General features: G+C 41.6%; 1 protein-coding gene across 1 annotated transcript in view; it reads left to right on the top strand.

Annotated features, from left to right (window-relative positions):
• LOC124777888 (cubilin-like) overlaps positions 1-17453 on the top strand; it is a 1273816-nt gene that overhangs the window by 1185288 nt on the left and 71075 nt on the right. The window contains exons 11-12 of the mRNA XM_047253433.1: positions 8046-8266; positions 16058-16240. Coding sequence (XP_047109389.1) covers positions 8046-8266; positions 16058-16240 — 404 coding nt within the window. The remainder of the gene's footprint in view (positions 1-8045; positions 8267-16057; positions 16241-17453) is intronic.

Genomic DNA, 17453 nt, shown 5'->3' with positions numbered 1-17453 from the left:
TATCATATCACCTTGTGCTGGTGTGGGCAGAATAGAGAAGACTGGTTTTCCTACGAGTTCAAACTGACTGCTAATGAAATAGTGAAGTCTACGATGCCTTTCTAAATGAGGAATGTTCGAATAATAACTTACAAACAAATCAATGTGCTGTTAAAACGACGTATTTCTCTGGATCAAATTTAAGTTGCGGTGTTTTGAAGAAAGACATTTCTTCGTTCAAACGTGCAGCCATTATTTCCAAAATGAACCATAGAAGTGGAAAAAAAGAAGAATGTAATGAAGTTAAAGCATTTCCTTGCCATTCCCAAGGATGCAGCAAGTTTCTACAATGACATACTCTCTACAAGAAGTGAGGAACATGAAATCATGACAGCTCATGAAGTATTTATGCGGATGAAGAGATCTGTGGAGTTGCGTAGAAGAGAAAAAAGAAATATAATTTTAAAACTTTAATGTAAACAACAAGCATCTAATATTGAGGTGTCACTGATACAGTTTCAACATACAGCGAATTTCGTATAAGAAAACTGTTTTTCTACTCCCAATAGTTATGAACTATCAAAAATTTTATGTATTGCAAAAACTACCTAAAAACGTATTCAGAACTGTACGAAATTTGTTAACTGTAGAAAATTTTTCCCTCTAAAGTTTTTTGTTAATTAAATAAATATGTCTCCTATTCTTTATTGTATAAAGCGAGCTTTGCGAAAACTGTTCTAATTACATATCTACAACTTCTTTTTAAAGAGGAAAAAAATCATCTGCAGCTGCCTGAGGTTGTTTGTGGGCAACATAGCTCTACACAGAAATACTTCGTCATTGAAAAACTGTTACGAAATTCAGGAATATTTGTAGATTATCAGCGTTTGGTACAATGCCTATAAGTTAAACTACAATATAAATAAATATAATGCTATAGATAATAGACGAGAAATCTCCATAGTGTATGACATCGCAATCTGTCATCTATCACAACAATCAGTTACAATCGTGAAGTATGTAGAAATACCTGAGTTGGTTGGGTTGTTTTGGGGAAGAAACCAAACAGGATTAGGAAAGGACGGGGAAGGAAGGCGGCCGTGCCCTTTCAAAGAAACCATCCCGGCATTTGCCTGGAGTGATTTAGGGAAATCACGGAAAACCTAAATCAGAATGGCTGGACGCGGGATTGAATCGTCGTCCTCCCGAATGCGAGACCAGTGTGCTAACCACTGCGCCACCTCGCTCGGTCGAAATACCTGTGTGGGGTGATTTAAGGTGGAATTCCCAAATAAATCTAGTGGTGGAGAAGGAGATGTCGGACAGATATTTATCAGAAAACACCTAAGGAAATTGATTTCATCCGTCAAGGAGGACAAGTAGGAAACTCGCCTTTGACCAGTTTTTGGTACTGGTCATCTGTCTGTGACGTCTGCGAAATTGAAGAAGCGGAGAAAATTCAAAGAGCATCTGTGAGCTTTCTCACGACTTTTTTAGTCAGATATCGTGCGTCCTGTAACTATTCAACAAAACTCCATGATCACGAGTGTAATATTTGAAAAACTCGTGCATATACAGAGCGATACCGACAGAATTTGTTCTTGCCTATCATTCACAAATGGAAGAGAAAGGACAAAAAATAGTTCCGGTATAAGCCTGCTATGTACCTAGGCCACATATCGTACATTGGCTTGCGAATAAAGACGTGAAAGTATAAATACCAAAGCGTTGATGAAAAAAACTGCTGAAGTAAAAATATGAATATCGATAACGATATTAAACATTAACCATACAAATTTACTTCCTTTCACAAAATTTAATACTACGGAAGACACTAGCAAGGTATTAACCGTACACTGTCAGTAGGAAACAACACTTCACTCTCAGACGTAGCTTGTAAAAAACAGTAGAAAACCCAAATCACAATGGTTGGGTCATGTGAGTATGTCTGATTCATTCCTCCTTCATGGGCAGTTTTTTCTAGTTGGAATTCAAGTAGAATAGTTATATTCTGAATAAAATGTAGCTAACGTAGTAAAACATGTATTTAACTTTTAAATATGAAAGCTCTGATAAGTTTCATTCTTTTTAGTTCGAAGCCCAGGGCAAGGTTTTATCAGTTACGGCAGACTTGTGAAACCTGAGGAAATTGTGGCATACTGCGAAGACAGACTAGTGATCTTCAGTGTCAATAAAAGGCAACGCTTGAATCACGAAAGTGAAAAACAAGAGAGACCAGTTAATTTAAGAAGCGTGTAAGGCAAGGCTGCAGCTTAGTGGCATTTTCAACAGATTCTGCTGCTGGCTTTCTCAAAGACTGTGACTGACAAGTTTCAATAAATTTTGATCATTCCAACTTTTTCTCAGTACTTTCGGACCAGGAGCTTCCCAGAAAGACTGGTTATGCTAAATGGAGACCTCACCAAGAACGTCATCTGAACTACTGGCAACGCCAGTCAAGATCTTCAGTGCATCAATGCGACCTGGTAGGCGGTTCTGACAGTGGAACGCGACGGCTGCCATGACTCTGCAAGTTGTGCAAATGCTGTGAAATGTCTCTGGGGAAAGAAGGAAAAGGAAAAAAGGTTCAAACAGTTATAACTTAACGTCCCATCGACATCTAGGTCATTCGAGACTGAGTACAAGCTCGGATCTGGTGTGGATATGAGAGGAAATCAAACGTAACCTTCCCAGTGGGACCATACCGACATTTGGTTTAACCATGAAGCATCTAAATCTGGATGCCTGGACGAAAGTTTGAACCGCGGCAGTCTCACGTGTCCACTGTATCAGAGTACAAATACCGGGCTAAACAAGTACGAATCACATGATATGGTTATCGCCCGCCTGTTGTCCAGAAGATAGCAATGCCTTTCCAAGCGCCTCAAAATACAAAGGTCTGACAAAGGTGTATTCGTCTCGTTCGCAGAACTGGACAGTACACTGGAGCAGTGCCTGTGCTTTTTCGCTAATCTGGCATACATCCAAATCGTGCACGGAGAGGTATTTAGAAATCCCCTCACTGAGAAAAGGGTGAGCAGGGAACGTCTTCTCAACAATAATTATGCATCGCGGTGAATGTTTACATCTGTTGAGTTGCTGGTTATAGGAGACTGGTTCGCTGCAATCATAAAACAGGGACGTGTTAATATGAGGAGGACCAACACACCTTCTTTTGTGTACAAGGTCTGATACATGTCGAAATGAATGTCACTAAAAGTAGCAATCGCTTACACATGCGATGAATGTTGGGCCCAGTAGAGTATCGCGATGACTCGGCAAGAAATACCGGCACCCTTATCAATTTGAAAGTGCCCTTGCACTGAGTGGATGGGATTCTGCACTGCGGGAAGAATTACGTCAGTGATTGCAGCAACAATGGAATGAGTAGTTTGATGCCCAACATTTCATAATCTTTAGGGATGAAGCTAAAGTATCCGCAGCAGATGGGCATAAAGTAAATGAAAACCAAGTTTATTTGAATTAAGAGAACAAAATTTTTCTTCTCAGAAACAAGTTTTGATACGGTCACGATCAAAGTAACCTCTGTTGCTTTGAACACAACAGTACTTCAGGCAGAAGGCCTTGCTTTGAAGAAAACAAAAATTCGAAATTAAGTTCGTGGCACACTTCGTGCAGAAACAAAACCCGGAAGGGACCTGTCTGAGTCAAAGCTCACGATGGGAAAACATTCTAAGCCCGTCGGAGCCGAATCAAGAACAAAACTTGAAATATTGCAAATTTGCTGGTCGGCCACTAGTTTCGGGCCCCTGCCTTGGACGGTGGTGACAGAATGGCGACGGGTCCCGAGTGAGCTCGAAATCTATAAGCATTTGTCGCGTAGCCCAGGGAGCCAACTCGGAGGGAACTCGCCTCTCAGGGCCCGCGCGCCGGCCTGTGTGCCGGGATAATTCCTGCCACGTGGCCGGCGTAGCAGAGGCGTTTGTGGGGCCAGCGACCGCTGTTAGCGCTTCGGTCGCCGCCTGGTGGCCGTGTTTAGCGTGGCAGCCTTCGAGTGTCGACTATAAGAAAGCCGGCTGCCGGTGTGACTTGGCTGTGATGTGGATTGCATGCAGAATAAGCGTAGTCCCGCGATACTGCGGAGGCCACGTATACGCTGTGGTATCAGGACCAGTAAGAATAACTGCCACGGATAAGGCTAACCTGAACATTAAAAAGTACGATATGCTGTGAATGCCTCGGCTGGCCTTGTACGAAACAGTCAACTGGACCATAACTATTGCTAAATACGTCTGGGATGGCGCTGTTAATGCATGTGCATCTGCATGTACTTCAAAGAACTGCTGGATGGCTATGGTGTGCAGACATTTTTTGGTGTCTAGGTGAGTCGACCCAACCTACATACTGGTCCCCGATTTCAAGCAATCTCAATCAAGTGGATTACTTTATCTGGGGACTGTGTAACAGCTAGTACATGAGGTACGTAACATGCCCTCGTTGGAAATATCTGGTTCCGGGAGGCGCTATAGTAATATAAAGAGTTTGTTTACTTTAAACTGTACCTGTTAATCTCATAAAGAATGAGGAATTTTGCCAGTGAAATTTTCGCCTAAAGTATCGACTACATAAAATAATATCATCGACACGATTTCCTGTACTCTCATGATGTTGCAATAGTGATTTAAACTTCAATAAAATTATGAATACCGAAGAGAGCGAGTGTAGAGTATTTAAAACAAGACGATACTTCACTCAAGTTACGAAAATTCAGCAGACGGTCACCAGTACCATTCTGACATGCATTTACGTTAATCATACGGTTATTAAATGCAACTGCGACATTTTTTAATAGCTCTCCTTTTTATGAAATTAAATAGAAAGAGTTCAAAACGAGACATGTATTACATAATGAGAAGAACTCTTATTAACTATTCTGAACAATAATGAAATCCATTTTGGAACAACACTCTCATAGTAGCGTACACTGCTGTGATTTGTTTAGCCTTCAGTAACATGCTTGTTAAACTAACTCTAACAACGTTAATAAATTGCTATAGAATCGATACACTATGTAAAGCCACATAAACACGTAATTATATACAGTTTTAGAATTACCAACTAAATAGTTCATATTTCCTCAAATTAACAGAATCTGTAAACATCAAATTATCTTTTGACTCATAAGTATTCAAATAACAAAAACACTATATGCTGTACTTTGTTTGGATTTACTTACCAACTAGTCACATAAGACAATAAACTAAATATATCATTCACATAGTTACTTACGAATTTCGAATTTATAAAAACCAGAACCATGGGAACAATATTCTCTGTATAAGAGTACAGTAACCGTGCTGTGAAATATATCTGTGTTTGAAGTGCACGCATAATAATTATTTAAATAATTTTTTAAAAATATAATACGTTTTTAAGTAGGATTAAAATGTCTAAAAGAATTTCTCCCAGTTCCATACAGATTCCTAGTCTCATACAGCCCTGAAAATTTCTTGCTCTGAATTTTTAATAGCTACGACAATACTTTTAAGTTCTATAACAGAAAACGTGGGGCGTATGCGTATAACTGATGCATTAATAATTCACCTATTATCTATTGCATGTGCCTCTCGTTTTTCATTATAAATCTTGTAAACATTGTCATAGCAATTAAAAATTTATAAGCATCAATTTTCAGGACTATCTGATGAGCTTAGGAACCTGTATGGTGGCAGGAGAAATAATTTGATACTTTTTAGTCCGATTTAAAAACATATTGTACTATAAATTTATTTTTTTCAATAATTATTTTCTCATTTTCAGTCTTGTGTGTGTAAAATTTATCAATGGATTTTAAACACTTTGCTGCACGTCTGCTCGTGTACCGCCTGGAACACTTTCCCATACTATCCGGTAAACGCGCCGGAGCTCCAGCGTAGTCGAATGTTTACGTCACCAAACATTTTCATCCACCCTCACACCCTCTACCAAACAGACCGACAACAAAAAGAATTAGTATTGCATTGTCATCCACTTATGGGCTAAGTTTAAAATTTCAAGACTCTAGTTCATCTGGAAGTTAAAGTCAATTAGTAAATTTGTACTGAACAGACAGGTAACCAAGAAAGCGACCCAATAAAAACGTGTCAAAGTAGACGCGTATTTGATTTCCAGGGTAAATGGTGCTTTTGATGTGATATTCAACACACCCAGGATATCATAAGCAGCGGAATCTCGTAACTGTTGCCTTCCTTTCGCAAATACTGGAGACCGTTACTCTGAATAACTGTTACCTTGACATTGACTCATTAACAGCACGCTTCTATGTTTCTGTGCTGTTAGTAATAGCATTTAGTGTCAATAAATGATCATTCATGACACCTTATTGCAGTAAAATACAGTGACGGAAAAATTTGCAACACTAAAAAAATAATTAATTTGGAGCAATGAAATTTCGGGAATACATTTGTCTAGGTAACATATTTAAGTGATTAACGTAAGCGCAAGATAAGCCATTGCAAATGTGAACTCCTGGTACATTAATAACCTTCGTAGCCGCCAGAATGTTGAATGCAAGCATACTAACGTGCATGCATTGTGTCGTTGAGGTGGAGGATGTCACTTTGTAGGATGGAGTTCCATGCCTGTTGCACTGGGTCGGTCAACACAAGAACATTTAACACTAGGTGTGGATGACGCTGGAGTTGTCTTCCGTCGATGTCCTATATGTGCTCGATTTGAGACAGATCTGGCGATGAAGCACGCCAAGTCAACATGTCGACACTGTGTAGAGCACGTTGGGTTCCAACAGCGGTGTGTGGGCGAGCGTTATCCAATTGCAACACACCCCCTGGAATGCCGTTCAAGAATGGCAGCACGACAAGTCGAATCACCAAACTGCTGTACAGATTTGCGCTCAAGGTGCGTGTGATAATCACGAAAGTGCTCCACCCGCCATACAAAATCGCACCGCAAACCATACTGTAACTCCAAGTGTAGGTCCAGTGTGCATAGCACGCAAAAAAACGGTTCAAATGGCTCTGAGCACTATGGGGCTTAACATCTGAGATCATCAGTCCCCTAGAACTTGAACTACTTAAAGCTAACTAACCTAAGGACATCACACACATCCATGCCTGAGGCAGGATTCGAACCTGCGACTGTAGCAGTAGCGCGGTTCCGGACTGAAGCACCTAGAACCGCTCGGCTACAGCGGCCGGCTGCATAGCACGCAGAAACGTTGGTTACAAGTCCTCAACTAGTCTCTTCCTAACCAACACATGGCCATCACTGGTACCGAGGCAGAACCAGCTTTCTCCAGCAAACACAACGGACCTCCATCCTGCCCTCCAATGAGCTCTCGGTTGATACCACTGAAATCGCAAATGACGATGGTTTGGCGTCAGTGGAATGCACGCTTTCAAGGAGCTGTCCTTGAAGTAACCGCTCTGTAACAGTTCGTTGAATCATTATGGTGCCGACTGCTGCTCAAATTGCTGCTGCGGAAGCAGTATGATGCTCCGGAGCCATACGCGGAACACGATGGTCTTCCCTCTCGGTAGTGCCACGTTGCCGTCTGGAGCCCGGTCTTCTTGCACTCGTACTTCTGGTGACCACCTCTGCGAGCAATCATGTATAGAATCTACATTACTGTCAAGTCTTTCTGCAATATCGCAGAGGGAACACCCAACTTCTCGTAGCTCTATTACACAATCTCGTTAAAACTCGGAGAGGTCCTCATAATGACGCCTTTGTCGCCTTAAAGGCATTCTTGACCAACAACACCACGTCCAATCTCAAAGATAACTAACGCCCACGACCATTAAGCGCGTACTTAAATTAAACCTGATTGCCATCCTCATATTGACGCTACTACCGCACTCTTATGTGGCTGGCGCAAAATTTGACTGGAAATGTCGCACAGCTCCTTGTTGGTGTCGAGACTTTTTTTTTCTTTCGTCATTGTATGTTTTTCCCGACGTCTCCTGTCGCTGGCCCCACACACCTCGTGCTCGCTGTAGCCACCTTTATTTCGAGCTTCGGTTTAGCAAGATTCTCCTAGTCGCTCTGCTAGTGTGGTACTAACAGCTTGATGGTTGGCGGCGCAGGTCCTCGATGTGCACGGAGGACTGGCTGGAGGTGTACAACAAGTACAAGGACGGCACCGAGAAGCTGATCGGGCGCTACTGCGGCATGACGGCGCCCGGGCCCATCGAGTCGAACCGCGCGGCGGCCGGGCTCAGGGTGCTGCTGCACTCCGACCGCGAGAGCGTCTACAGCGGCTTCAAGGCGCGCTACACCTTCGAGGTCGCCAAGTCCATATTCGGAGGTGCGTGCCCGCTGCCGGCCAAATAAGTAGTATACCACTCGTTCACGCTATCAGCCTGAACAACTATCACCACTTGCCTACAACGAGGCGTCGTAAGGAAGCACTACGCTATTCCGGATAGCTACCCAAACTACATGTAGCTGCTTCATCTCTTTCTTTCAGATAATTACACAGCTTCGAAAATTTTCCACTGTTGTCGGTATTGTTATGGCCCTCAGTCAAACGACTGGATTGAGGTACCTTTGCATGCTAGTCTACCTTATGAAAGCTTCTATATAAATATTGCTACCTACATCAGTTACAGCCTTTTTACTTAGTCGAACCTTGGTCTTCCTCTATATATTTTACCTCCACGCTTATCTCCATAACCAAACTAGTGCTTTCTCGTAGACTCAGAACGTGCCCTAGCAACCGATCCTTCTTTTAGTCACAGTGTGCCACAAATTTCTCTTTAACTCAACATGGTTCAGTGCCTCATTATTTACTCGATCTACTCACCCAATTTTCGCCACCCTCCTGTAGCCCCATATTTCAGAAGCTGCTATCCTTTTCATTCTTGTCCGAAGTACTAATCGTCCACATTTCACTTTCATACGAGATAATACTCCAGGCAAACAGCTTCAGGACAGCCTTCCTAAAATACAAAATTATGCTATGTATTAATGAATCCTCAGTTTCAGAAATGATATCTCTGCTAAACCAATCCGCATTTTTTATCCTCTCTACTTTCGCTATCATCACTCTTTTTGCTGCCTAAATACCAGAAACTCATCTATTACTTTTAGTTTCTCAATTCTTAATTCAGTCTCATCACCATCGCCTTATTTTATTTCACACATTCCATTATCTTTGTTTCACTTTTGTTGAAGCAATATGTACAACTTTTTCAAGTCACTGTCCAATCCGTTCAACTAATATTCCAACGCTACGTCGTCTTTGACAGAATTACAATAATTTCGGCATACCTTACAGTATTCAATTTTTCTGCCGTTCTCGCTATTACCTTCCAGATATATTTTTTAAATGGATGATTTTTCTAGCCGTTATCTTGTAGTTTAAATAGGTTGTATTCCATACAGTAAATTTCAGAAATGTAATGATTGTAATCTAAAGCTAATGAATTCGCAGAATAAAGTTTAGTTTAACAAAATTCAAACTTTATAATACAGTAATAAATTGACATTAAGTATCTACGTTCTACAAAAAAAGGAAACTAAATTGAAGAAACCTAAATTAGACAGCTCGTTGAAATTTCATGCCAGTCCAGTCGCTAGGGTGTAACTATAGCGTTAGTAACAGTAGTTGCATCTGTTCTAAATAGGAGGAACTTGCACATGGTTTCTACAGTAAACTTTATGATAGTTAAAGATCAATTATTAAACATTGATGTTCAAATAAAAAGCTGCAGTCGGAAAGTTGGTTATCCTAACTTTATATAAGCGCTGTGGTTGTGATTTCGACGACGATGTTTGCGTATGCAAGTCGGGCATGTGGAACAAGTAAAACGAAATTTAGGCAACAACAGACATAATACTAGACCAAATGTTAGGAAGTTATGCATGTATGTGTTTTGTGCCGCAATAATATTAGTATAGCGGGAAAAATTACATGCATCACGGTCAAGCAGACAAGATTGCATCATATAATTCAGGAGGAAGAGAGATCTGATATCATCAGCGAAGGGTGTATCTCCTAAACTTTTTTCCACGTCTTAAGCAATACAGCGTTATTTGAAACTATTAAATCGCTTAAGCTATACGTTAGATATTGTTAATTATGTAAATTATATTAATGATGAGTAAAGTCGCCTAATTTTAATATTATTATAACAAATATTGATTAAAGTCGTAGTTACTAAAAGACTGATGCTGTATTCTAATCCATAGCTTAGTATTAGTTCAGGCGCTGTCAGCAGCGATGCATAGAGTGTTTGACGTCTGGGTGGGCCAATTACAGTATTTGTTGCCACTTATACACTGTAAAATGTTCGGAATCTATCTTGAAGATCGCCAGCGTAATTGTTCTTGTCTTGATTTACTTCGGAAATCTATAAATTCATCATATGGATCAATAATTTCTCACTACCCCATGGACGCCAGTACCCGCTGAAAGAACTATCACAACATAACTGATATCTTTAAGGATGTATATGAGCGAGAGCTCCTTGGTATGTGACCACGTCAGGACAAAACTGACAACACTTCTGCTTCTATTTTATGGTCACTAGTGTGAGTGCGCGATGATTTGTAGTTGCTGTTTAAACTAATGCCCACGTCGAAAGCGTTGTATGCTTACTTATAATATACAGGGTGACAATTATTGATCTATATGAAATAAAATCGTCATTAACTTCTGAAAAGTTTGCGTTAGGATGTTCAAACTGCCCGGTTCGCAGCGGGGCGTTATGGGAATTAGTATGCGCATACGTACGCATCTTGTTGTTTTGGTCACTTTCATTTGGATGGGTTCGTCAATAAGCAAAATTGGAGCATTTGGGGACTGAGAACCTGCATTTCTCGATCGAGAAGTCTCTTCACCCTCAACGTGTGGCTATGTGGTGTGCAATGTCGAGTCACGGAATAATCAGTGAGATATTCCTTGATGGCACGGTGACTACCGAAAGGTAGGTGAAGGTTTTGGAAGATGATTTCATCCTCATTATCCAAAGTGACCCTGATTTCGACAAGATGTGGTTCTTGCAAGACGGAGCTCGACCCCACTGAAGCAGGAGAGTGTTTGATGTGCTGGAGCAGCACTTCAGGGATCGCAATTCGGCTATGGGGTACCCAGAAGCCACTGGCATGGGCCTCGATTGGCCGCAACATTCTTCCAATCAGAACGCATACGACTCCTTTTTGTGAGGCTATATTAAAGACAAGGTTTACAGCAATAACCCCAAAACCACTGCTGAGCTGAAAACACCCATTCAGGAGGCCATCGACAGCATCGATGTTCCGACACTTCAGCGGATAGTGCAGAATTTCGCTATTTTTGTGCGCCACATCATCGCCAAGGATGCCAGGCATGTCGAACATGTCATAACCTGAATCCGAATATCTGTGGTGACGTTTAAATGTTGAATAAAATGTGTGCACGCCGTAGTTTTAACTAATTTAAGTTTTTTTTCATGTAATTCAATAATTGTCACCTTGTACGGTTCATTGTTTTTTTTTTCTTTTTTCTTTTTTTTCTAATGGATATACACGCACATCATTAGCCTTACTTTTCGACGTGGCATCAGATTATTGAGACTGGTCCACAAGAAAACTTAAAACAGCGAATGGGACCCGGCAGTGCCGTACAGAGTATCGTTGGTGTAATGTGAGGCGTTCACCTTCCGAACTTAATACTGTAACTTTTCTTTTTCTCAATGAACAGCACGCAGTCTCTGTCTCAGGTAGAATGGAAGCTACAACAGCTTGAGCAAACTTTATGGCATGAAGAGCCTCGTTAGTTTGATTAATGATGCATCAGCATTTTCGGTAAATTTCTTCACTCTAGCCTTCAAGCTACTCAGAAGCTTTGGGACAGAGAAAATATGTTTCTTCGGTATACTGTGTTCATCATTGAATCAACGAGAATGTGAACACCATTTTTTCTCTAAACCGGCTCTTATATATCTCATACTACGTCCTCTTTCAACGATACGTTCTCGCTGCCACTCGCATTTGTAACTCTGAAGTCTTTGCCTTTTCATTTTATGGCATGTTAGACGAAATTTGTTGCATTGAAGTATGTCTTGGATCTGAATAATAGAATGTTTCTTTATGTTTCTCATTCATACATCTACATCTACATGATTACTCTGCAATTCACATTTAAGTGCTTGGCAGAGGCTTCATCGAATCACAAGCATATTATCTCTCTACCATTCCACTCCCGAACAGCGCCCCGGAAAAACGAACACCTAAACCTTTCTGTTCGAGCTCTGATTTCTCTTATTTTATTTTGATGATCATTCATACCTATGTAGGTTGGGCTCAACAAAATATTTTCGCATTCGGAAGAGAAAGTTGGTGACTGAAACTTCGTAAATAGATCTCGCCGCGACGAAAAACGTCTTTGCTTTAATGACTTCCATCCCAACTCGCGTATCATATCTGCCACACTCTCTCCCCTATTACGTGACAATACAAAACGAGCTGCCCTTTTTTTGCACCCTTTCTATCTCCTCCGTCAATCCCACCCGGTAAGGATCCCACACCGCGCAGCAATATTCTAACAGAGGACGAACGAGTGTAGTGTAAGCTGTCTCTTTAGTGGTCTTGTTGCATCTTCTAAGTGTCCTGCCAATGAAACGCAACCTTTGGCTCGCCTTCCCCACAATATTATCTATGTAGTCTTTCAAACTGAAGTTGTTCGTAATTTTAACACCCAGGTACTTAGTTGAATTGACAGCCTTGAGAATTGTACTATTTATCGAGTAATCGAATTCCAAAGAATTTCTTTTGGAACTCATGTGGATCACCACACACTTTTCCTTATTTAGCATCAACTGCCACCTGCCACACCATACAGCAATCTTTTCTAAATCGCTTTGCAAACTGATACTAGTCTTCGGATGACCTTACTAGACGGTAAATTACAGCATCATCTGCGAACAACCTAAGAGAACTGCTCAGATTGTCACCCAGGTCATTTATATAGATCAGGAACAGCAGAGGTCCCAGGACGCTTCCCTGGGGAACACGTGATATCACTTCAGTTCTACTCGATGATTTTGCCGTCTATTACTACGAACTGCGACCTTCCTGACAGGAAATGACGAATCCAGTCGCACAACTGAGACGACACCCCATAGGCCCGCAGCTTGATTAGAAGTCGTTTGTGAGGAACGGTGTCAAAAGCTTTCCGGAAATCTAGAAATACGGAATCAACTTGAGATCCCCTGTCGATAGCGGCCATTACTTCGTGTGAATAAAGAGCTAGCTGCGTTGCACAAGAACGATGTTTTCTGAAACCATGCTGATTACGTATCAATAGATCGTTCCCTTCGAGGTGATTCATAATGTTTGAATACAGTATATGCTCCAAAACCCTACTGCAAACCGACGTCAATGATATAGGTCTATAGTTCGATGGATTACTCCTACTACCCTTCTTAAACACTGGTGCGACCTGCGAAATTTTCCAATCTGTAGGTACAGATCTATCGGTGAACGAGCGGTTGCATATGATTGCTAAGTAGGGAGCTATTGTATCAGTGTAATCTGAAAGGAACCTAATCGGTATACAATCTGGACCTGAAGACTTGCCCGTATCAAGCGATTTGAGTTGCTTCGCAACCCCTAAGGTATCTACTTCTAAGAAACTCATGCTAGCAGCTGTTCGTGTTTCAAATTCTGGAATATTCCATTCGTCTTCCCTGGTGGAGGAATTTCGGAAAACTGCGTTCAATAACTCCACTTTAGCGGCACAGTCGTCGGTAACAGTACCATCGGCACTGCGCAGCGAGGGTATTGACTGCGTCTTGCCGCTTGTGTACTTCACATACGACCAGAATTTCTTCGGATTTTCTACCAAATTTCGAGACAATTTTTCGTTGTGGAACCTATTAAAGGCATCTCGCATTGAAGTCCGTGCCAAATTTCGCGCGTCTGTAAATTTTAGCCAATCTTCTGGATTTCGCGTTCTTCTGAACTTCGCATGGCTTTTCCGTTGCCTCTGCAACAGCGTTCGGACCTGTTTTGTGTACCATGGGGGATCAGTTCCATCTCTTACCAATTTATGAGGTATGAATCTCTCAATTGCTGTTGCTACTATATCTTTGAATTTGAGCCACATCTCGTCTACATTTGCATAGTCAGTTCGGAAGGAATGGAGATTGTCTCTTAGGAACTCATATGAGTTGAGAACGTGGGCCGACCAGGAAGATGCTACCTTTTTACAGTATTAGCGTTCCTTCAGAACTTTCCAGGCTCTTGTGTAGTGGTACATATAGATCGGAGGGACACCATTAAACGTTTCTTCATCTCTAATGATCATGGGAAACGTATTTGTGACTCCAATAATTCTTTACCTGTATTTGACTTCCTTTTGACTGCTTGTTCGAGAGGAATGACTTTTTTATGTGAAAAATCTTGAAGCATTGCAGATAAATCAAACGTTATAAAATTATACATCTTTATTCTTCATGTCTTCACATTTATTTCTCAACATAGTCACCCTGGTGACGAACACTTTCTGCCAACTAAAGATCAGTTTCTTGATACCGTCACTGAAGAATGTTTGATTTCACTGACGGAGACACAACCCCACCTCAGCTTTAACCGCTTCGTCACTATCAAAGTGAAGTCGAGGACGGTGTTCCTTAAATTTTGGAAACAGATGAAAACCGGATGGAGTCAAGTTTGGACTGTATGGAGGATGATCGAAGGCAGAGAAACCAAGGCGGCAGATTGTTGCAGATGTCGCAGCACTCGTGTGTGGTCTGGCATTGTCATTCTGAAGGAAAGGGTGCTACATGTGTGGACGAACTCTTCGAATGCGTGCTTTCAGGTTTCTGAGGATCTTGTACTACCTTACAGGGTTTTTGGTGGTCCCTATAGGCACGAATTCCAAATGCCCCCACCCCCCCCTTGAACAAACCAGACCACTGTGAGCATGAATTTGCCTGCTCATGGTATGGCTTGAACATTTTCGGCGTCGGTGAACCTTTTGGCAGGATTATATTAATGCTGTATTTTTTTTTTCTCCGAGTCAAAATGGTAAACCCAGCTTTCGTCGTCTGTCGCAATGTTGTTACGGAACCTACTACACTCACGCTCAAAACGCTAAAGAAATTGTTGACAGATGTTCAGTTTCCTTTGTTTCATGTCAGGAGTGAGCGTATGATGTACCCACCGTGCACATGTTTTCTGCGCCGCAATTTCGCAATGACGTCCCGTACACGCTCCGTGATATGCCACACTTACCTGAGAACTGTGTCTATGCTGTCCGATGATTTTCTCTAATGGGTTTATCAATCCGACAGCGGTGAGTCTCGTCGGTTATCATACACGGACGTCCTTTCCGAGCTCTGCCACACACGTTGAGGTTAGAAGCACCGTTTCCATCATCATGAGCACGAACAACCTAACGACGCACATTACTGATGTCGATATAATTATCACCGTACACTTTTCTTCTTCAAAGGATTTCAATTGGGGGCATGTTTTCGGCGGTTAGAAGCTCGATTACAGCACGCTGTTCCTCACGCGCCTACATAGCTATGTTACACACTGCCATGCTACACGCTGCAATTCTGAGCTCTCTAGCGGCAGAGGGTTTCAAGTTGCGTCAGCAATACCGAGGACAACAGAAAAAAAAATCGGAGGCATTACTTTCCAGCACGTCCTCGTATATGTATAGACAATAAGCAGCAATTTTTTTTGTATTATTTGACAGAAATAAAAAGACTACTGATGATACTGTAACATGAGCGAAACATGTCTGAGTAAAAAAGAAGAAAAAATCGTATCCATTATTATATTTGTCATGTGTGTGTTTCAGTTTAATTATTTGTAATCAAACTTACCATATTTTGCATTTGTTTTAACAGATCCGAAGATACTTAGAATATGAGCGAAACAGGAGGTTATCGTGAAGACAAATATGACAACAGATTTTCGTAAAAAATATTAGAACAATAATACAGCTGTTGCGCATTTACCGTGACTTGACATCATATTAAGTTCTACTAATCACAGTCTCGTAGAATGATCCCGCATCTATGGATGCGTACTCTTGCTTAGTGTAAGGAGTGTGTGGCAGTTTACTGTAGCCGTGCTAAAGTGCCTCCATCTGTTGCAGACTGCGGGTCAAACGTGAGCAGCTCCGACTACGGCGTCATCCAGAGCCCCAACTTCCCGCAGAAGTACGACGGGCCGTCGCGGGGCGTCTCCAGCAAGACGTGTAACTGGTACATCAGCGTCCGGCCCAAGCACAAGATACTGCTCAACTTCGAGTACTTCGCCGTCGAGGGCAACCCTGCGGGTAATGGCCGTAGCTGCAGTAGAGAATCCACCCAGTCCACACCTACCGAGCTCGCGTTAGCTGTGTTATCACGCCTGATGCAGACGCACTGAAGCAACTACCTTGACAGTAAATTCCTCCTGATCATGATCCCTCAATGATAAGCTGTTGGGGTACAAACAGAAGTACCAGTTCGAAACGGTATTCGGTTAGCCCACTCGCTCGGCGTATGCGTCGAGATATACAGTCCGACAGTCTATAAAGAGTGATTAATTAAGGTTCTTTTACACAATCAAATTCGTTTTCAGTTAATTAAATTATTCGTAACAATCACCAACAAGAAGAGAGCCTCCATAGCTGAGGCGCTAACTTGACTGAGAGGAACCCAGAGAAGAAATCCAAGTATCAAAAGATAGTACCGTATTTGAAAGTGCATTAACGGCGCTTCATTTCGCCTCGGTGGTTGCAAGTATACTGTCCGAGAAGCCGACTTTATCGACTGTAACACTAATTCGTTTTTGTGATTTTGATACTTTGAGGGAAGAACGTTTATTAAATTTACCGAAAATGTCAATTTTCAAATTATTTTTTATTTATTAGTAGAACGCAAGGACAGTAAGTTACCAAAGTTTCAGTGATGAAATCGCACCCGAAGTGACTGAAGTGTGTGACGCGACCTTCAAGATACGCCCACTTTTTGAAAAAACACTTAAATGCTAGCTCGGTGAACAAGGATTCCGTAGATTACTTTAAAGCATCTAGAGGTCTGAGATATATGGTCTATGATTTTATAGATTATCTGTTGGACAAGGCTGTGTTATATGTACTCTTTGGTTTTATAGATCATCTTTTGGACTTTGATGGACACAACAGACCAACAAAGAAGACAGTAGACATTTTTCACGTGTATTATGGCAAGGCCATCAGACAGAACCTATCCAGTGTAAGTGACATGAAGAGAGCAGTAAGGGCAACATATTTCCACATGATATGAATAGGTGACCATCTCATTCATCATTTGTGCCACATTAGCTGGTATAAATAATATCTGCAGGCTCAGAGGGTTAACAACTCAGTCACAAGAAGAGGCTTCCAAATCGTGTAATGGATGTTGTCAACCCCATGTACAGGTTCCTGGCGATCCCGAACTTCTAAAACAGTGTGACCATGGCAAAACCCAGAATCCAAATGAGACTCTAAATTCATTCATATGGAAAAGATGCCATAAAGTCAC

This window comes from Schistocerca piceifrons, chromosome 2 (assembly GCF_021461385.2).
Source record: "Schistocerca piceifrons isolate TAMUIC-IGC-003096 chromosome 2, iqSchPice1.1, whole genome shotgun sequence".
In the NCBI taxonomy this organism is placed as follows: Eukaryota; Metazoa; Arthropoda; class Insecta; order Orthoptera; family Acrididae; genus Schistocerca; species Schistocerca piceifrons.
Note: the sequence above shows the minus strand (reverse complement) of the source record. Positions and strands in the feature narration are given on the sequence as shown.